Here is a 23,087-nt window from a genome sequence, read left to right as displayed (position 1 = left end):
TTTTCTCGTTTGAGTAAATACCTACTAAATACTTTTCTGCAGCTTGTAGTGTCTTTTCTTGAAATAGCCATTTTGGTATGGCCACTAAACACCCTTGTTTGTCTGAAGAAATAAACAGTAGGTTGTTTTTTCCACCCTAGGTAACGAAAGCTCTTATATAATGCTAATTTCTCTCGCCAGGTTCTAGACCGCCTGTTGACTCATTAAATTATGAATTGTGTGGGATTTTCATCATGAGAAAAAATACCCAGAAATAAACTGTACAAGCATTTTATATTGCCAAAACAAGACCGCTGCATCGTTTCGCTCAGCTGAGCCTGAGTCGCTCCTAGGTGAATAAACCCAATAGAGCTAACTACCTAGCATTAGTACATTATCAGTTTCATTGAATCACTAGGAAGCCACTTCTTTGAAAAAAAATTACTGAAGTCATGGTGTATTATGCTCTCATTCAAGTTGTCTAATTCGCTTTGAAGTGCTTGTAGGTTTCAATAGTTCATCTTGCGGATACTTTCGGATATGTGGGGTTTAACGTCCCAAAACCACCATATGAATATGAGAGACGCCGTAGTGGAGCGCTTCGGAAATTTCGACTACCTGGGGTTCTTTAACGTGCACTCATATCTGAGCACACTGGCCTACAACATTTCCGCCTCCGTCGGAAATGCAGCCGCAGCAGCCTGGATTCGATCCCGCGACCTGCGAGTCAGCAGCCGAGTACCTTAACTACTAGACCACCGCGGCGGGTTCTTGCGGGTACTTTGAACTGTGTATTATTTCTTAAGTGTGTGTGCTACACAAGCCTCATTTGAATCGCTTGAGTGTCTGCAGAAGTTAGACTTTTGAACTAGAGTACTAAAATTGTAAGTTTACTTTGAATGCGACGCCTGTATTTGCATACTGCTGGCACTTTGAGGATCTATCTCTCTATCTATAGAGTGGCCTTCGGCTGGGTGCTCTCGTGTTACACCCCCTTAACGAGGGGTAATCAAAATTTAGTATGAGAAGGCAAGAGTTTGGCGAATATGACTGGCCGGTGATGACATGAATGTTGCCACAGTTCCATCACGTACGTCATGAAAAATTTTACGCCAGACGAGTGACACAAGACCGCGGGAGGGTATATGCATCAGGTGATTGACAGTTTTTATCAATACCAGGAACGACGAGAACAAACAAGGCTACTTTTAATGCTTTACTGTTAAAAAAGCTGACATGCGCAGCGTTGACCAGACGAGTATAAAGAATAAATGTCAAGGTTGCAGCAAGAATTACGTTTCAGTATTCTGCGTAGCAATCAAGCATTCTACCTCAGAGCAAAGCCAGGGCTCGAAACCACTTTTCAAATAGAGCGTTTTTCAAACGACAGTTGTGGCTGCAGCGTTGGCTATACAATTTTATAATTATTACACATGCTTTTTTATGACGCAGCCATGACGTCGGGTAAACGTCACTTGTAGTTTGGCGCCATCCGCTGATGGTGATTTATGTAGCAGTGTCAATGGTTACCACTTTTGCGAGCTCCAGCACTTCTTATCGTCTTACTGCTTCTGGTGTTGGTCATATCTATGCTGTGCAATTGTAAACAACAGGTTGGTTGAGTTATTGTTATGTGAGGTTTCACGTCCCGAAACGACCACATAATTATGAGAAACGCCATAATTGAAGGCTCCGGCATTTTGATCATCTGGGGCTCTTTAACGTGCTCCCAATTGTGCTCCCAAACGTGCTCCCAGCACACAGGCCTGCAGGATTTCCGCCTCCATAAAAAGTGTAGCCGCCCCAGCTGGAATTCGATCCTACGACCTGCGGGTCAGAAGCAGACTGTTTTAGCCACTAGACCACTGCGTCGAGGCTGTAACAACAACTTGCGTATGCGACTGTTTAACCTTTGTGGGCGTTCGCATTTGTACCTCAACCAATAATTTTAGAAGAAGACGTATATTTACAGGTGGAGATAGCCGGCACCTTAGCGTGCTACAGTGAGTTTATTCACACTTCGTAGTTTTGTCTCCCAGATAGATTTTCTTATGCCACAAAACAACTTCTGCCATTTGACAATATTTTTAGCGTCACTTCACTGAACACAAAATATTTTGTCACTTTTCATTCGCATTCTTCCCATAATGTCGATTCGCAAGGTGCGTAGGACCTCCCAATTTTCAAAAATGCATCTATTGTTATATAACTTCAATGTGAAACTTCGTTGCTTGACAAGTTTATTTTGATTGCTTTGTCGCTCGAGTCTGCATAGGGGCATATATCTGACGTGTTTGTTTTACTAAAATAAATTTTCTTGCGAATGAAGTGAGTGTCGTGTCCTTCTTGTATCTGCTTGTATCCTTGTTAAAAAGTGCGCTACTTAAGCTTTCGTCATAATGATCAATCACCAACACGCCCAACACAAAACCTTATAAGTTTTCTTATTAAGGCTTTACCATCCGACATTGCTCTTTCAAACGTATGCTCGGCTATCTGAACCTGCGATTCCGTGAGCATTTCAAAGTACACGCCAAAAATATTTCTCGCACCTGCGTACGCACAAGTTCACAATCAACCTTTGTAGATTTCCACTCTCGTTGCCCACATGCAGAGACCTTGACGGGTTCGCTTATCAACGAGCTTCATTGTGGTAACCCTGTGTACCTCGCAGTGAACCAGCACCAGCGAAAATGACCAATGATGCGTCGTATGGTGATGCGTACCAGAAAAATAAGAATTGAGAATAATATTATCAGGCGTTTTGCGTCAAAAACTTCTATCGGAGTACAGAGACTACGTATATAGTGAACGGCTTCAGAAATCTTGACCACCTGGTCTCTTTTTACCGTACGCCGACACCGCATAGCACACGGGCTGCTATTATTTTAACTCCACCGAAATGCTACGGCCGTGTCTGAAGTCCAACCTACGACTCTCAGGGCAGCAGCCGAACACCGTAGCCACTGATCCATCGTGGTGGGCGTGACATGAGGAGGTGCGAAACATGTTCCATATATGATACATTTGATTGATTTGATTGATTTATTGATTGATATGTGAAGTTTAACGTCCAAAAACCACTATATGATTATGAGAGACGCCGTAGTGGAGGGCTCCGGAAATTTCGACCACCTGGGGTTCCTTAACGTGCACCCGAATCTCAGAACACGGGCCTACAACATTACCGCCTCCATCGAAAATGAAAAATATGATACATATATCTTAATGTTGGTGAGTAGGCAATTTTGTCTTGAATGCACGGGATAGCGAAGTAGTGGTATTGCAATACACCACGCAAGGAATTATACCACTTAGCATATGACATGCTTACGCAGGTTTCCTGATGACATCGACCTTTTCGCTGCTGGTGTTAACGAGCGCCCCGTACCTGGTGCAGCGCTCGGCCCCACATTCGCCTGCACAATAGCCGAGCAATTCCGGAGAATGAAAAATGGCGACCGCTTTTGGTACGAAAACGGAGGTCTTGAGTCGTCACTCAATGAAGGTAAGGGGTCATGTCTTAGTTTCAATACTTGGTAAGCCAATAAGGGACAGACTGATTTTTTTGTTGGCTAGAAACAATGAAATGTAACAGGGGTGATGGCTCACCATCAGTGCTCTAAATACTTTATGCCAATGTGCGCAGCCTTATTCCAAAAAGAGACAACGTAAGTGCTACAATTAATGACACGGATGCGGATGTAATTCTGTTGACTGAAACCTGGCTATCCGACGAAATTGCATCGTGTAAGCTTTGTCAGTGCCAGAAAACATTCACCATACATCGTTATGATCACTTTGAGAGAACGGGTGGTGGTGTGCTCATTGCCGTGAACGAATGTTTTCAATGTTCGCTCTTGAAAATCCCATGCAATTTAGAAATAGTGTGGTCCTGCGTAATCATTTGTGTCCAGAAGATGGTTTTTGGCATTTGCTACCACCCGCCTAATTCTATCGGCTCTTTCTGCGAGGAACTTGATGATTGCCCAAGCCATATCTTGACACTGTTTACCGGTATTCCAGTTTTCCTTCTAGGTGATTTTAATTTTCCTTCAATCCGGTGGTCTCATTCATGCCCGTTTGCGGAGCCTGCTTCAGCTGAAACTAGTTGCTTTCTAACCACGTGCTTAGATTTCAATCTATCACAACTTGTCAGTCTTCCTACTCGTGTTACTTCCACCACATCATCCTCACTACACTTGATACTGACGTCATCACCTGATATTACACCTAAAATAACTCACTTGCCCACACTCAGTGACCATGAGGTACTGCATTTTTGAATCTCTGTACTGATGACTAAAAGGATCAAGTGCTTTAAACTTATAAAAGATTATAATAAAGCTAATTTCGACGCTCTAAACACTGTGCTTGCTACCTTCCTCGACAGCTTTTGTCCTTGGTACAGAGACGCTTCAGTTACAAAATTATGGGCGTGTTTAAAAAACAAAATGTGGCACCTGATAAAAGAAGACAACCCTGTAAGGAAGGTGTATCAGTCATCTAACGCGCCGTCGTACACAGACACATGAATCGGCTATCTAACAAAAAAGGTAGGCTATTTTGTGCTGCAAAGAAATTGGTATCTGCTGATAAGTGGTCCGCTTATGCCGCCCCAGCAAAAGCATACTCCAGTGCTTTGAGGGAAACCAAAAATAATTTCGATAACACCACACTTCCGTCGCTACTCAAAACTAACCCAAAACAATTTTAGAATGTTGTGAAAACCCGCGATGATCGAACTCTAACTCTTACTCATGAATCAGGTGAGGCAATCCCAAGCAGCCCGTCTGCTTCTGTACTTGACATCGTTCTTCCCGTTCATTTTGCCCCACTCAGTTTGGCATCTACCCGCTCTTTACTGCACCTAGCTACCTACCAATAGAATCCATTTTTCTCGACTCTTCTGGTATCAGCTCCATTATTAAAAACTTAAAACGATCATCCTCGTTTAGCATCGATTGTGTCACGTCGAAATTTCTACAGGTGACTGCCGAATATAGTTCCATTATACTGAACCTTATTTTCACGAAATCGCTCAACAACAACTCCTTACCCAGAGATTGGAAGATAGGCAAGGTGGTTCCACTTCACAAATCCGGTGATTTTCACAACCCTCATAACTATTGACCTATTTCCTTGACATCAATACCTGTAAAATCTTTGAACACGTCATTTTCTCACAAATAGTGCATTTTTCAGAATCAAATAAGTTCTTTCATAGTAATCAACATGGGTTCCTTAAGTCCTTCTCATGCGAAACGCAAATACTGACATTTTGCAATGATCTGCACGCATTTTTAGACGCCGGCTTTATAGTAGCGTGTAAATTTTTAGATTTAGCCAAGGTTTTGACAGAGTTAACCACCACTTACTCTTACTAAAACTCGGCCAACTAAATATTAATCTCTTGGTCTTTATTGGATTCGAGGGTTTCTTTCTAACCGAACGCAATATGTGAGCATTAACGATACTGACTCTCCTGAATTACCGGTGTGTTCAGGCGTACCCCAAGGCTTTGTTTTAGCACCCTTACTTTTTTTTAATTTACACCAATGACCTTCCTAACCAAATTGCAAGTACGATTTGTCGGTTCGCCGATGATTGTGTCATATAGCGCGTAATTGAAAGCTCTAACGATACGTTAACACTCCAACTTGATTTAAATAACACTTTAACATGTTTTAAGCTTTGGCTAATGGAAGTTAACACGTCGAAATGCAAAACAATTAGAATTTCACGTAATCAGTCGGCCTGCCCTTCTTGCTTACTTAACAACACTCTCCTTGATGAAGTACTGTGCTATAAATACCTCGGCGTGCATATTACTAACAATCTGTCTCTGAAAAAACACATCGAACACATAACGTCGAAATTTAACCGCATGTTTGGTTATATTAAACGAATTTTTTTTTCTTCAACTCCACCAAAAACTAAAACAACAACTTAACATCACCCATGTTAGATGTAACCTTGAATATGCATGCTCGATATGGGACCCTGGTCATGCTACTCTGAAAAAAAAACATAATCGAAAATTTTCAAAATTGAGCGGCCGATTTCATCCTTAACAATTACCATAAATCTGATGCCATGGAGGCGGAAATGTTGTAGGCCCGTGTACTCAGATATGGGTGCATGTTAAAGAACCCCAGGTGGTCAAAATTTCCACAGCCCTCCACTACGGCGTCTCTCATAAACAAATAGTGGTTTTGGGAGGTTAAACCCCACAAAATCAATCAATCAAAATCAATAAATCTGATGCCCGTGTCCTCAGATTTGTGTGCACGTTAAACAACCCCAGGTGAATGAAATTTCCGGAGCCCTCCACTACGGCGTCTCTCATAATCATATGGTGGTTTTGGGACGTTAAACTCCACAATCTCATCAATCAACCATAAATCTGCTAGCGTCACTATTATGAAACTAACACTTGGCCATCCTCTTCTTTCTTCTCGTAAGAAGTTAGCTCGTCTTTTCCTCTTTCACAAGATCTACTATCATTACCATGAGCTCAAGTCCCAATACATTACACCAGCATCTTATATCTCCCCACGTGTCTATCATCCTTGCAAAGTTCATGTACCTTCACAGTGCACAGCCTGCTACTCATATTCATTCTTGCCGAAAACATGTCACGAGTGGAATCGGCTGAATGCGTCACTTGTCGCTATCAGAGACACAGGTAGTTTCCGTAAAGCACTAAGAAACGCGTTATAAGCCTTTACCAAGCTTCTCTCCTACTGCAGTTGCGATTTATTGTTTGATTGCCACTTACTTTTTACACGTCTTTTTTGTTGTTAGTTTTTTGATTTGTAACTTTGTATGCATTTTTTGTCATTCTAGTAATATGTTGTGTTTTATTTCCTCTTCCTGAATCACTACTTTTGTATCTATTTATGAACATAAGCACATAATTCGTTTTTCTGTGTTATATTATCAACTGCCATCCTCTGTTTATCACAGCTTTATTATGTTGAGTCATATTAGCAGATGTGTAAATATACTTTATTTTTTACTATTTGTGCTCGTTTACGTACCATCTTATATTTTTCTTCCGTTACAATACTGTTTTTTGCTTTATATTTCATTGTAAAGTACATATTTTTTGCATGCATCGATGTACCTTAGCCCCTCCCCTCTATAATGCTTCTTGTAAGCCCTAAGGATATTATTAAATAATTAAACAAATAAATAAATTCATAAAAAACAAAGAAAAGTAGGAAATACAATAATTCCGATGTAAATGTGAGCGAAAGTATAATTAACTTCCCGCTTCACTTCCTCACACTTTTATCACTGAAATTAACAATCACTATATTGTCATTGGTTTTTCTTCTCAGAAGTATTGTTTAGGCAAGGCTAAAATAAGGTATGACATACTCAAATGCCCCACACACATGGACGGGAAAACAAACAATCCGTGGTGCGTCACAGCCCTACTAAAAAATACAAGTTCTTCGCATAGCCAACCCCAAATTTATTTCTTGAGATGCTACATGGAATTTTGTGACGCCGGACACACAATAGCAAATCTGTAAAGATTCGTGGCACTTTTCAGGCCGCAATGTTGAACATCTGCGCAAGTTTCATCGACGATATTGACTTAAGTATTCAGCCAAGCTTAATAGTTTTTTTGTGTGTGAAACACCCTATGCTACGAGCCTGTCTTCGTGCGGAAGAGAGAGACAGAAGGGACCTCGCGGTTAGTTTTTGGCTATAACGCGACAAGTTTGCCAAAACACGATTACATGGTAGAATTCAAAATAGAAATAATCAGCAGAAAACATAGACAAGGAAAAATACATCTCCCGATGAAGGGAACTATGTGTAGATGTGAAGCAGTGGCCACTGACGTTTACACTGGCGGTGGCGCTGATGCTGGCGCTCATCGCAGCGTTCACAAGAGGGAAACCTGGGGATGCACGAAACACGCAGTAATGCACCAGTGTTTCCAACTAGAGCGTGCCAATTGCTGCTATTGGGCAATCAGAGACTCAAGACTCCGATTGTACATAGGGACCCGCAGTTTGCTTTTAGCTAACGTCAAACTGCGAATTTTCGTCGTTCAACAACACACCGAAAAAAATCACCCACCAGTCCTACCTTGGAGGTCAATATTCAGTGCCTATGTCTTCTGTGTGGCGAGTGAACATTTGTGCAGCGCGAGAACCTCGTTCTTTCAGTGAAGAAGCTAATGAACGCTGCCTACTTCAGCGTTGTGGGGCGATTAATGGGGAGCGTTGGAGAGAAGGGGTGGGAATAGCGCATGAGTAACATAACCTAGACATTTAAGGCCAGAAGGCTGCCGCCATCACGCCACGAAGCAGCGGCTGCGGCTGTTCGGCCCCAAGTAGTGAACAAACTGCCTGAAAAATGTTTTTCAGGCGGTTTCTATACCTCAATGCAAGAATTTTGGTCTGTCTGTATGTCAAGCGAAATGGCTAATGTACGACCACATCCACTGGGCCTACCAATATTTCTCAGGTTTTGGAGTTCATACTGGGGCGATAGTCAAATGAAAAGCAAATATTGTGTACATGTGAAGCACAGTATCAACGCATCAGTGTTCTGCGGTTTCTTTCTTCTCATTAGAAAAGGCATACATATCTAATTCTAAGAACTGAAGCATTTATTACGCTGACAGTGCGACGCTATGCATGAAGAAGCACGTTTCCTACGCTTTGCTCGATGGATGGATTTATTTATATTGCTGTACCCTTTACATCGGGCGGCTAACGCCACCCAGCCGAAATACTTTGTGAAGCAAAAACTAGGTTTATTTTTTTTCCTTTAAATAGTCAGGTTAAGGACACCTAATGCCTTGACTTTAGCCAACAATCAGATAACCTTCTTCTCGTCAATTCTACTCGCTTAAAGTCTAATTTGCCCTCTCTGTCCCAAAACCCCAGTGCTTTGAAAAACTCTGCGCCATCATGCCCTTTACAGAACATTATCAAGTGTTCGGCAGTTTCCTCTTCCTCTCCACACGCACTGCATACCGTGTCTACCCCCTTCGTATTCGGCCCCACATGTCTAGGTTCGCAATACTCCCGTCCTGGCCTCAAACAGAAGAGAAATACCCCGAGTATCATCATAGATCATTTCCTTGGCTATTTCCCGCATAAAAGTTCGATATATGTCTAGTGCGAACTTCTTAATCATGCCGATTCTCCACATATCGGTCTCAGCTTCCTTCACCTTCTTCTTAATCGATAATTCTTTTTGGTTTGGCCCCCTGCTGTTTTCCAAGTATTTACCAGTCAATTTTCTGGTTCGCTTCCGCCATTATGTATCGACATTCATCTACAAGTAGCTGAATACCTTCCTAGCTCACCGCTCCTCCCCCATTTCTCTAGATCGCTTCTCAAATTTTATCTTGCTGCTAGCTTCCCTGCCCTTAAATTATGTTCATCCTATATTACCTTGTACTCCCTGATTTGGTGTATTCCCGTGAGCTCCTAAGGCAAGCCTACCTATTACACGTTGCATACTTTTCAATCTTGCTTGAACTTCTGATCTCATGCACAAGAGAGCATTGCCGAACGTCAGACCAGGAACCATGACCCCTTTCCATATTCTTCTCACAACCTCATACCTACTGTAACTCCACAGCGCCCTGTTTTTCGTCACCGCTGCATTCCTATTACCTTTAGTCGTCACGTATATTTCGTGTTCTTTCAGGTACTCGGCCCGATTGCTTATCCATACGCCCAGATATTTGTATTCATCTGTTATCTCTAGCGTGACCTGCTGTGTTCTAAGCTCACTACCTTCATTATCATTAAAACTCATGACTGCTGATTTTTACTTACTGAGTCTAAAATCTAACCCATCTTTCTCAATACCACAGATGTCCATCAATCTCTGCAAATATTCCTTGTTGTCGGCCATTAGCACTATATCATCTGCGTCCATCCATTCTGGTAGTGCCTGTTCAATGAGTTTTTCTTGTTTGACAAAAGAGAGTTGAAGCCCAGTCCACTTACCTCGAATTAGGCCTGTAGTCCTTGCAGGTACATCATAAATAACAAGGGTAACAGAGGACACTCCTGTCTCAGCCCCCGTTTCACTTCTGTAGGCTTGGCTACCTAGTTTTTACACTTTGAAACTGCCTTGTTACCTTTATAGATATCTTTTAAAAGATTAGTGACTCCATCTTCCACACCTAGTGTGTGCAGTAATCCCCACAAGTCCTCTTGAACCACGCTATCGTATGCTCCCTTGATATCCAAAAACCTAGCCACAGGGGCCTGTGTTTCTTTTCTGCTATTTTGAAGCACTGTGTCAATGAGAACAGATTGTCCTCCAACCTCCTGTGTTTCCGAAACCCATTCTGCAGTTCCCCCAGCACCCCTTCATCCTCTATTCATGCCTGCAGTCTTCCCTTTATAATCTGCATCGCCAGCCTGTAGACCACTGTTGTCACTGTTATAGGACAGTAGTTGTTTATGTCAGCTTTGTCCTCCTTTCTTTTAGAGATCATGGTCATCCTGCTAAGTTTCCATCCATCAAGGACTTCACCAACGATTAGTATTCTGCACACTGCCTCTCTCAAAGCCTGCTTACACTTCGGACCTAATTTCTTTATCAGCATAATTGGAATGCCATCTGGGCCTGTTGATATACTACTAGGAACCCTCTTCTCAGCCCTTTCCCACTCTCGTTGTGAAAATGAAGCCAATGCGCCACTTGATTCATCCTTGTCTATTGTGGTGCATAACGCACTTCTTCGTTAAACTTTTTCTGTCACCGTTGTTCTTATATATTCAATAGCTTCATCCCCTTCTAGCCTAGCACCTTGAGCTGTGGTTATAAACCTCTGCTCCTAGCTCGTCTCATTTCTTAGGAAGTTTAGATGGTTCCAAAGTTTCGAAGCTGCCTTTCTATCTTTTTTATGTACTTCTTCAAGCCACTGGTCTTCCTTGCTTCTAATCTTTTCATTGACTATAAGGGATGTATCCGTTCTACAGCTTGGAAAGATTTCCCATTTTCTTTCAACATCATCTGTTGGTTCACCCCAGTGCTTAGCATGTATCTGTTCCCTAGAGGCTTCCTGACATTTTGCTATGGCTCTCTTAACTTCCTTATCCAACCAACTTTTGGGTTTGTGTCTTCTTTTCCGGGGTGACTTGTCACGTGCCTTAGCAAGCTGTTGCCCCAACAGTCTAATTAGATTCGTGTATGTCCACACTTTTTTGTTATCCTCAGTGATTACTTTCTCAATTTGTTTAGTGGCTATTTCAATTTGCCTTTCTGAATAAAAGTTTTCCTGTAGTTGCTCATGTAGTCTTCTTCCCACTTTCACTGTTATTCCAAAACTTAGCTTGAAACGTTTGTGATCACTACCCAGACTTCTGGAGCCATCTTCATCTATGTGCATTCCCCTGAGCTTGTCATACATCCTATGTGACATCAGTGCGTAATCTATCGTCGACTGCAGCCTTCCTACCTCCCATGTTATTTGCCCTTCCCACTTTTCGGTACTGTTGCAAATGATCAAATTATGCCTTTCACACATCTTCATGATCATTTTGCCTGTTGGGTCGGTATATCTATCTATATCTTCTATGTGCGCATTTATCTCTCCTAGTATATTTATCTCGCACTCTCCTCCTAACTCCTCAATGTCCTTTGATATACACTCTACCAATGCCTGGTTTTCCTCTCTGGCCTTTGCTCCCATCCCAAAGTACACCAATCCAAGGAGTGTCAATTGCCCTGCCACTTTTTCTTTTAGCCATAAATGTTCCTTGCACTCCTGCTTGAACCTTTGCCAGTCTGTACTTTTATGAAGAACGCCCCTATACCACCCCCCTGTCTGCTGCCTTCTGTTCTATTACAATATTCCCACGCGTAGTGCGGATAGTTAGGAGGTTGTTCCATGTCCCTGGGATGTGTTTCTACAAAACCGTATACGATCGGCCTCTCCTCCCTTAGATGTTCTTCTATCTCTTTCCACTTCAGCTTGTTCCTGCCACCCTGCATGTTAATATACCCAAGTCTGAATTGGCTCGTCGCTCGTGACTACGTCTATTTCTGCCCCGGACTCCAACTATCTTAGATACTGGTGCCACTTTAGAATCGTGTCTGTTCATACCACTTGTCTAAAAGTCTCCCTGGTTGTTGTCCTCGTTAGTAGTAATCTTGCACCCCGAAGGGCCCGCGTACCCCCCAAAAAAGCTACTGCGCGTCCTGCAAGTCCCCAACCCGCCTCATGACCTAGCCACATATCCAAGTGAAATCTGTCTCGTTGAAAACCCCCACCTGTGCAACTCTCTGTTTATTTCGACCACCTCAAAGCCTTTCTCTCAACTCATCCGACATATCTCTTCACTTGCGTTGACAACCGCTTTTTGCCGGTTGCCGTCACGCACCGGTACCTCCAGTATTGTGCATATTGCTACCTCTACCTGAAGAGAAATGGCGCGCAGGTCATCGACCCCTTTCGCTATTGTGGTCGCTAGTTCTGCCGTGTCTTCATTTAAGACATCGTTTAAACCGCCTGAAATTACCACGAGGTTTCGTCTATCAGCTGTAGTTTTGAGTTTTGCGCTCGCTTGCCTCATGACTGCTTCCAGCTTGCGTCCTGGGAACGTCCCTACTGCAACCTTCTTGTCAGCTCTTACCCTCTCTTTGATTGCTTCTGCGGATCGATTTAAATTCAAGTCCCCAGCGATTATCACATGCTGTAAATTTTCAGCTGTAGCGTCCTGCACCAGGGGGTTACTTGCACCTGTGACGCCGGCTGTTTTGTCGCCTCCCAGCCCCACCGCTACTTCGCTGAAGCAGGGCATTGCGACAATTTAACCAGCTGAACCTGTTTTTTTCCAAACTTGCTAGCGCTTTCTTCTCCACCGTTCTGGTTGCCGATGCCCTACTGTTTTCTTCGTCGGCTTCTCCTTTGTTCACCTTGGCTAGCGCTTTCTCGGCGGACTTCAGCCTTTCTCCATTGCCCTCGTTTTTTCTTGCTCTGCCGCCAACGCAGTCTTCAGCTCGGTGATTCTCAACAGCAGTTCACTTTGGGCAACCATTGTTTTCTCCATTTCGTCCTCGACCTCACACTGCCTACAATTCGCGTCAGCCTCCTCTCCATTTTCTTCTGCACTTGGGTCCATTTTCAAGCTCTCTCTGCATCCTGAACACTTTACAGCCTTTTTAACCATGTCTTTATGACACCAATTGTCCTTAAGATTTGTTTCACTTGATAATTACAAAACACCATTGCTGCCCTACGAAAAAGAGAAAGTCTAAGCCCTACTACAAAAATTTGCGTGGTCAATGTACGTGCACCTTCCCCACGAGGTGACAAAAGAAAAACACAAAGAAACAAACACACACACACAAACTAGTAAATACCTGGTGATTGACCCCCAGAAAAGCCGTACATTGTAATAAGTGCCTCAAAGATTTTAACTGCTGCCTGATAATTATGAAGGCAAGCTCAAAACATGCAAAACCACTTATCTGCGCAGTCGATCGGGAGTGCTCAAAAAACACGTCCATCTACCATACCAGCACGAACTGCGCCCTCACTCTGCACACTGCTAAAACGATATGGTGCTGCCTTCTACCTTGAAATCTACAAATCAAGGACTCGAAGAAATATTTCGTTTTCTGAGATAACCGCCACATGGCGCTCATATCTAGAGTAACGGCTTCGAAATCCCAATCACTGATTTTTTTTCGCGAAAAACAATAAATAAATGTTTTATTGCATTCACTCTCTCCAGACGGAAGGCTGTCGGCTTTTGACAACATTTGCAGTTGAACATGCAGATATGGGGCCAAGCTTTTCGTTACAAACATCACTTATTTCAACGTCTTTTTTTTAAGGCGATAGGGACCTTCAACGCAAAAATGTTGGTCTCTTTGTCCACCCTAGTAATACTGGATACCGTAAACGGCAACACACGATACCCTAAATGGTCGATCCTATCCGCAGCACCCACCAATATTGCTCACAATTTAGAGTTCATACTTGCACAATTGTCAATGAAAAATCTATTATTGCGCACATCTGAGGCAAAATAACAATACGTAGATATGCTCTATGTGTGGGTTTTACTTGAAAAGGCATCCATAAGCAATTCTAAGGAATGTAGCGTTTAGCACGCTGCCCAAAAAGGAAGTGTTTCCAACGCTTTGCTAAATCGACACGGTGGTGGCACCTACCCGCCACCTTGGGTTCCACACATTATCACCTCTGAGACGGCCGCGCCTGCCAGTCTCAGGACGATGCGCTTCGTTTTCCAAGATAACTGCCAGATAGCGTTCATGTCTCACGTGTTACGTGAGTCTATGTGCTCGTTCGCCTCCGCTGCATGCTCGAGGCACTCTAACGCAGCGCTACCGTAATACCATTCACCGATTTTCTTGTGCAGAACACCAAATAAACGTTTTGTTCACTCTCTCCAGACGCAAGACTATCGTCTTTTGATGACATTTGCTGTGTAACATGCCAATTTTTTTCCTCTTCGTGCTCTAAAATGAGTGCTTAGTATGACGGCATATATTTCAGTTCGGTACTAAGCAGAAATAGATATTTGTGGCTGCATAAAGTTCTACGAAAAAAAAGCACTTAGTAGAAAAGCACAGTGCTCTGTTTACATTTTTTTATTCATACTTGATGCTAGGGCAAAGACACGTACCCTTGTTTCAACGCATATTTCATCTCGAGTTGTGCTTGCAAGCAGTCATTAAACTAATCGGCAGGCATTTATTAAATGAAAAGAGGAAATGTCATAACAGGTCGTGTGACAATGCTCGCGTCTTATTGATGCATATGTAGTGTTTAACGTCCTAAAACCATCATATGATTATAAGAGACGCCGTAGTGGAGGGCTCTGGAAATTTTGACCACTTAGGGTTCTTTTATCCTTTCAGACGTCACCTATGAAGAACTCATTGTGTCTTGCACTTTTTTGGCCTCTAGTTGACATAACTAGCAAAAAAAAACTGATGTACACAATTGTGTACAAAGTGTCTGAAAGTGTAAAGTGCGCCAAAATATGAGCACACAGACCTACATCATCTTCGCCTCCATCGAAAATGCAGCCGCCACATTCGAGCTTCAATCCCGTGATCTGCGGTTCAGCAGCCGAAAAGCTCGCGTCTCAGAAACCAGGATGAGGCATTGATGAGATGCTTTCTAGAACTTTATTAATAGGAAAGCCACGTCAAGAGCTATTCGTTGCCCAGTTTCGATCGTTTTCTTTGATGTACTACCAATATTTCATCATTCATTCAGCACAACACGTTTTTTTTTTCACAAGATTGTTAAAGCTGCACCACACCACCCATTTCAGCATCGGTTCACAAGAGTGCCCGTCGGTGCAGGACTTTTCTCTCAGTAGCTCTATAGAGAGGTCTGTTACCACTTCACGCTGATTTGGGAGATTTCAAACACTTATTGTTTTTAAAGTTGCTCCACTACTACGCTTTCAATGCAATGTGAAAAAGCTGACTTTCTGCCTCTGATGCAGAGAGCTAAGCTGCAATACACTGTATCTGCCCCTTGTTCGCGGCAAGATGTTTGCGCTGATTCTGTAAGTGCTAGTCTGATAGCTGCTGCTTCCAGTCGTTTTAACTTGGAGTCGGGACATCCACTTCTTGCGCACTCGGAAGTTTTGATGAAATTCCACCTTAAAGAATACGCAGTCTGAGCGATGGTGCGGTCATCCTGTGCCCCATTTTTTGTCAATGTATGAAGCTTCTTGTGTTATGTCTTCTGGCGCATAGTGCAGTGTGCACGCCAAGAAAAAAATGAAGAATTATTACTGGTTGATTGCCAACCTTTCTGTAAGATCAATGATATGTACTATCTGACGTTGAAGCACTTCGTACGTGTAATCGCACTGTGAAGTATAAAAACATTCGGCACGACAATTTCCCCTAGGGTACTGGGATGGATTGAAGTTAACTCGTGGAATCGCACGCGGCGAATTTTCCGCGCAGCTCCTCGTCTAGCGGAAATATGAAACGCGCACCTTGCACGTGTAGTCGTAATTTTCATGGCACTGAAGCACGCAACACTTGTTCGGGATGAAGTCATTGCGCCACATACAGTACATCACTCACGGCGTCTTCACAATATGGTAAAGGCGAGACCGACGGGGACCAACGTGGCGACGTATTTCATGTGGCACCTTGAAGCAAACATAGGTGGACGCTGTTTCAGCACACTTTTTTCACCCCGCCAATGAAGATAGAGCCCTTTTGACTTTAGTGTTTCCCTGTTGGAAGTTGATATTTCAATAAACTGCAAGTTTGGTATGATTAATATGAAGCTCCGTTTGGCCTTTTGTCATTCATTATTCAGGCAAAAGTAGCCAGTCTCTCAATCACTGTTAGCACGCGTGTCTCAATTTGTATCCGACCCCACGTAACCGCTCTCCCTAACAGCGACTAGCCGGGAAAGCTGGTTTTCCCCGACCCCACCACAGCCACCGCTGGTTGGTGACGTCAGCACTTTGATTGCGGAGAGCCCTTTGGCCTTGAAAGTCACAGCAGGTGGTGTTGGCATGTGCATTGGGGGTGGGGGTGGTAGTGGTTCGTAAGGAAAAGGAAGACGGCACCTAATTTTTGTCTGCCTATAGGCGACATGGCACAGTGCCTGCATTGGGGATGCGACCGAAAAGGGGGAGTCATGGCTAGAGTAGAGAGAGGGAGAGCGAGCAAAGACTAGCAGACGCTATTTGCTTCGGCGTTGCGAGGCTAGTGAGGGGAAAACACGAGAGGGGAGAGAGGAATAGGCACGCATGCGCAAAAATGGTGGTTAAGCCACACACCGGATTGAGCTCTGCCATAAGGCGCTTCACATCTAAAAAAAGAAAGAGGGAAGGCGCATTCTATATAGCACAAACGTCCACTGCATCAGCAGTGTCCTGTGTAATAATTCTGACACATACCTTTCGAAACGCAAGCTACGCAGGCTAAAAAAAAAGAGCGGATTTTTAGAAATACGAAGCCGTGAGAGCCTGTGAACCAGGCAGGGATAGAAAAAAAAAGGCCCCGCATCTGCATGTTTTGCTGCCAATGTTGTCCAAAGACAATAGTCTTCCGCCTGGAAAAAGTGCATAAAACTATGATTGTATGCTCATCACCAGAAAGCCAGTGAATAGGATTCTGGAGGCGCTGCATGAAACGTGAGAGCCATCTGGCAGTAATCTTGGAAAACGAAAGGATGACATCCGAAATAGTGAGCACGCGGCATGCGCACGTCATCTCGCAAGCCATAATTTTTAGACAGCAAAGCCAAGGCAGCACTACATCGTCTTGGCAAGACGTAGGCGGGAAACAACCGCCTTTTCGTGCATAGCGTCGCATTGTCAGTGCAGCATAATAAACACTACAGGCCCTTGGAATTGCTTCTACATATAAAAATGCACCACAGAATGAGGGCGTGTTCATATTGAGCCTCAGACGTCCACAATATTTTTTATTTGAAAATGCACAAAACTATAAATGCAGAAATCAGATCAAGATTGATGGGCGTTGAAAAAATTGTTTAACTTTAGCCTAGTCGCTGAACTGTTTCGGTTGACAGACAGACAGACAGATCAAACTTTCTGCGTTGAATTATTCTAAAAAACTCTATCGTCTTAAGGAAAAGTATGGTTGGTTCCACTGGCAGACCACTTGGTATCACACGAAACTGAACCATGTCTGCAACCCAGCCTGTATTTGATTGCGCATTGTACATGGATGTATGAGAGCTTGAACAACAATTTGACGTCGATACAACACCACCATTTGACGTCGACATGTCTCCGTTGACGCCCTTTGACACATTTTTATCCCGAAGACTAACACCAAAGCTCAATATTTAATCCTTCTGGAAGCCTAACTAGTTAACCTACTGCAAGACATATATGCTCATTTCTGCTCACAGATGGCGTCTATAAAGAGAAACTAAACAAAGTGGCTGACTGGACTAGTTGGTTGTATCGTCCTTTACCTGTCCGCTGTTTGTCTTTTCGCGCTGTTAAACCTAAAACAAACTAAATACTGCCAAAAACGCAACAGTATGCAGTTCTTAGGCACAGAGTAACCTACGGCACGTAGTGCGTCAAGTTTGAAGATTTCTTCGAAGTGCACCGCCGACAAGGACAATTATTATGGACAGAACAGGGTAAATGCTTCCTTGTCCTCATCGGTAGTATGCTCTGAATAAGTTTTCAAACGTGAGCGTCGAACAACTAGCCTCCTTCACCTTCCTGTAGCGCTTCAGGAACACGGAAAGTAAAGTTTGCTGCTTGAGCACTAAACGCAGACAAGTATTCAGCTTCCCGCTGGTGTGTTTTCCCAAAAGTGCTCATCTCCGTCGACGTGATTGCATTTCTGTGGTGCTTACTGCAGCAGCTTCATCAGTTGCTGCTGTCGCACTCAAAGCAATGGGCCACGAACAACACTGGTGATGCATGTGGGAGCTTCAATACTCTGCCAACGCGGTATCACATGCTCACACAACGTGAGAGAAAAACCACGTACTGCTCCATCACAAACCGAATGACCACGCATGGCACATTTCACCCAACACAAAGCGGTCTAAGTGCTTGTCAATTTTAAACAAATGTTTCACCAACGAAATAAAATATAAATTCATGTCCCAATTATTAACATTTTACAACAGAGAGTCTTGATTTTTCCAACTGTTCAATTTTGTCCTCAGCCAATAGTTATCAGCAACCCATAGTCACTTACATCTATCGATGGCGTGTTCAGTTTTTTAGGACGTGATATGGAAGTCTTCATGTGGGCTTCTGCACCTCAGTGGAAATCTCTACACTCATCAGAACAAGATTCTTTACCTTCGCCACACCATGTGCGTGGTTCTTTTTTTCACACTGAATCGTTTTTATAGCTGTATACAAATTCCAAGACAATCCCACTTCAAACAGTACAGCACCTCCCTTTGGTTTATTATTAATGATTGTCTCGCTCCTCGTTTGTTTTTACAGTTGTGGTATTGACTCAAAAAATATTTTTATTGCTCTCATGCAGTGTATTTTCTCCACCTTTCAAACTGTTCGCATAACACTTTTTGTTGCTAAATTGCTGAGAACCGTATCTTTACACGTGAGCCTCCCAGTTCTTGCTTCTCTACCGAACTTCCACGTTATTCTGATACCAATAACAGAACATCTTCTCTACTCACTTGCTCTTTTTCATAGTCATCAGCCTCTTCAAACCTTCTTTTTCTGCGAGGTTCCCACGCCTCAAGTCTTGCTCACCCCATCTCGCCTTTTACAGCCTCATTCATCACCTTCCTGTGGCCACCCAACGCGAGGCATCTCACAGTCATTTGATTCTAATCCATTTCTGATAACAACACTGACATCCTGTCCCCACTGAACTCCCAAAACTACGTACCGAAACTATCACACCTTTAAAAAAATTTTGAAGCACCTCATTCATACCTATTGAATATCCATAGCCCTATTTCTATTTCGCTTTGATAGCGAGGATTTTTCCTTTACCTAAGTACTTATCACGCTCGTTTACCCACAGTGCAACTTACTTGTATTCGTTTACGCTGCATATTTCTTGGCTCGTATTGACACCACGTGATGAGTGAATGCGAGAAATACACATTTTAATAAATAAACTACAGTCCTTCCCTTCCGCGTATATCTGCCAACTTCTGTATATCATTTCGGCTGTACGCAAACCAGGTACAGTAACGTATGCTGTCGGGCTAGTTGGTGTGTAACTGTGCAGAACATCGTTGACGTAAACTTAAAAGACGTCGAAAGAAGAAACTCGGAAAAGCGCACACTCGCAACTATCTTCTATTGAACCAAAGCTCCTCTTATACAACCCTCACGGATGCGTACAACCACAAGAAGAGACCAACCAACTATGATCATAATCTATAAGATAGAAAATCAAATTCATTATTATACAATGACAAAGACGGAACACTGATACATTGTTCGCCAAATTGTCTAATAAACATCGCCTCTGCCAATTCACGTGTCACTTTGTCTTTGCTTCTTAGCAATATTCTCGTACGGTGCAGTAGCGGTTCACACGAGCATTCTTTAAAATGATGCGGCAAATGAGAACCCGTGCCGTTTCTCATTCACAGTGCATGTTCCCTCAAGCGATCGTTTATACAACGGCCCGAGTGGCCAATGTACACCTTGCCACAAATGAGCAGGATCAAGTAGACAATGCCTACCAAACAATGGAAAAACTTCCTTTTGTGCTTCTTTAAACAATGAGCACTTGGTACGCCACACGAACGAGCACAAATGCTCGAAAGCCTCCATGGTGCTGAGAACACGACAGGGACCTCAAAACGAGAGGCGACGTGCTTCTATGAAAGAGCCGCTCTGTGCACATACGGAATGACAACAGGTCGCTTCTTCTGTGTTTTTTCCTTTGTGCCACAAACGCCAGTGGCATCATGTCGACATTTTCTCAGTAAAGCTTCGCGCTCTGTCGTTAACACCAACAAAGGAAAACCCGCACACACAAGCCTAGATATTTGCTCCCTGAAACTTTCATTAAGAACATGGTGGCAAGACCTATTAAAAGCCAATTGTAAAGCTCGTACCAGCAATGGCCCTTTTTACTACTTTAGAATGAGCGGAATGATACGGCAAAAAAGCCTTCTGAGCACGAGGGTGATAAATCAGACACACATGGTTTTTGTCAAGCCTGAGATGAAGATATAAAAACTGCAATTTGTCATTGACAGGAAGCTTATGTGTAAACTTGAACCCTTGTCCAAATGCTCTAAACTTATCTAAAACAAAAGGGACACATGCAGAGTAGTGCTCATTTGACTACTTCTTCAAAAGAACCAAAAAAATTGCCGACGTATCTAAAAACGCGTAACACCTTGTCTCTGGACAGAACAGAGTCAAGGTGTCGGTTAATCTGAGCCAGAAAGATAATACGCAGCACAGGCGCCACACACGAACCAATACAAATACCTTCCTTTTGTACAAACAACTTGTATTCAAAAGAAATAAACGTTGCTTCAAGATAAAATTACAAGAAGACTAAAAAACTCTCTACCGGAACTCCGGCATGGTTCATAAAAGACATAGACCCATTGTTCTCTATGCAAGACTGCACGCACCCGAGTAACTCCCTGTGTGGTACCCAATAAAAAAGATCCTCGACATCGACAGAGAAAAAACGTGCACTTTTCTGAGTCTCTTCTTTCGACGTCATTTAAGTTTGCGCCAACGATGTTCTGCACACGCAAACAAGGCAATATTTTCCATATAGAATAAACCTGCAAATGTCCGCTAAATCATCAGGCTGCCCTGTTTGTGTGACAGACTAAAACTTTAGTTGCTACCTATAGCGTGTTTCTATATTCTTACCATGTTGATTGATTGATTTGTGGGGTTTAACGTACCAAAACCACCATATGATTATGAGAGACGCCGTAGTGGAGGGCTCCGGAAATTTTGACCACCTGGGGTTCTTTAACGTGCGCCCAAATCTGAGCACACGGGCCTACAACATTTCCGCCTCCATCGGAAATGCAGCCGCCGCAGCCGGGATTTGATCCCACGACCTGCGGGTCAGCAGCCGAGTGCCTTAGCCACTAAACCACCGCGGCGGGGCTATCCTTACCATGTGCAGCATGAATAACAGCGGGAACAAATCACATCTTTGTCTCGGTTCCTTTCTACTATCAATGTTCTCTTTACTACTTAGTCCTTGCCATTCTATGGACTTTGTATTTTGTCGGTATATCTCCCTCAAAGGCTCTGTACAGACGGCGCCATCCCCATTTTTTCCAATATAGCCTTTAGTATAGCCCTAATAACGTTGTCATGCACCTCAGTGATGTTTAGAAGAACCACATACCATTGCAAATGTTTTGAGCGCCCATAATGTCTCTCCAGTTCTTGTAAATGTCATGTTTCGCACTCAAAAACTTACTAGTATCTGCGCAGTTTTTAGCTGAATTTGAAGTTTTGTTATTCAACGTACAAAAGGTTGTTCAATCTATAAAAATATAAGAATTTAGATATACACTTGCCACGAAGGAAAAGGCTATCATTTAACCAACTATAGAGTTCAGTTAAAGTCTGAAGTTGTCCCGAAAAATTGTTTTATTCTGTACGCCTTTTTGTTTTTATTTTTGCTGCTGCGATTGCTAATCTGTAAGTTATCCTTTTCTGACTTTTCTTGATAGATTATGATAATTTTTTACTTCCCTTCAACTGTCTGGCATGTACCTGTCCTGGGTGCCTTTTTACGGCTTTCTACAATGCTTTTTCAATGTTCTAGTGCGTTAATGAATCTGGCTGGAAGCCTATCTGAACCCCAGGTATTGTGGTCTGGAACTTATCGTTTGGCCTTTTACTAGTTGATATTATAAGTACTAGCTTTTCCTCAGTTGCGCTCTCCGCGGAAATCCCCTGGTCGACCTTTGGAAACAAATCGGCTGTTACCTTCCGGAAATAACTTAGCGATTCGTACCCTTTCAATTGGTTTTTTCCTACATCAACATAACGTTGGTGCATTGTGACGGAAAGTCAACCTATAACCTTTTATGTGGCTACAAAAGCCATGGACGTGACCTTCTTTTTGTTATGAATGTTTGTCACCCAGCGTTCACATTCAACTTTCATTTTCGCCTCGTCTCGTAGGCGGAATGTATACGGTGTAGTGGGAGGCTCGCTATCCCTTATGGCTGCATCATGGGGGCATCCTTCTGCCTGGCGCTGACCTGGGATAAGTTTTAAGAGCGTGGCATATGGACCGGCAACATACTGTTGGCCATCCGGTCTTGCAGCTATTTTCACAGAGGCCTGCTTACGACCACTTCTTTTCGTTTCAGGCTTTTAAAATTAGGATAATGCGGCAGTGCCAAGAGTCTGCCGCCGTAGTCACAATTGTTTATTCTTTCTTCTAGAATTACCCCGCATTGCCCTTGGGCGTTATACCAGGGGGTTTTACAACAGTGATACAAAGAAGCCCTAATTTGCACAATTTACTTGCTCAGAAAGCTTTTTCCATTCTCCCACAAACTACAGAAAAATAATTAGCGAAATCGCACGTCCGTGGCTGGTATTAACGCATTTTCAGTTTGTTATCTTTATGTTTGGATATACAAAAGTGTCTTTAGG

The 23,087-nt window shown here is 43.1% G+C and overlaps 1 protein-coding gene across 2 annotated transcripts in view; it reads left to right on the top strand.

Moving 5' to 3' along the window:
* The window catches only part of LOC119160735 (chorion peroxidase), a 1,158,638-nt gene that overhangs the window by 1,095,810 nt on the left and 39,741 nt on the right, over positions 1 to 23,087 (top strand). For both annotated transcript variants that reach the window (XM_075881050.1, XM_037412942.2), the window contains one exon: positions 3,318 to 3,487. In XM_075881050.1, the coding sequence (XP_075737165.1) occupies positions 3,318 to 3,487 (170 nt within the window). The remainder of the gene's footprint in view (positions 1 to 3,317; positions 3,488 to 23,087) is intronic.

The sequence above is a fragment of the Rhipicephalus microplus genome, chromosome X (genome assembly GCF_043290135.1).
Source record: "Rhipicephalus microplus isolate Deutch F79 chromosome X, USDA_Rmic, whole genome shotgun sequence".
In the NCBI taxonomy this organism is placed as follows: Eukaryota; Metazoa; Arthropoda; class Arachnida; order Ixodida; family Ixodidae; genus Rhipicephalus; species Rhipicephalus microplus.
Note: the sequence above shows the minus strand (reverse complement) of the source record. Positions and strands in the feature narration are given on the sequence as shown.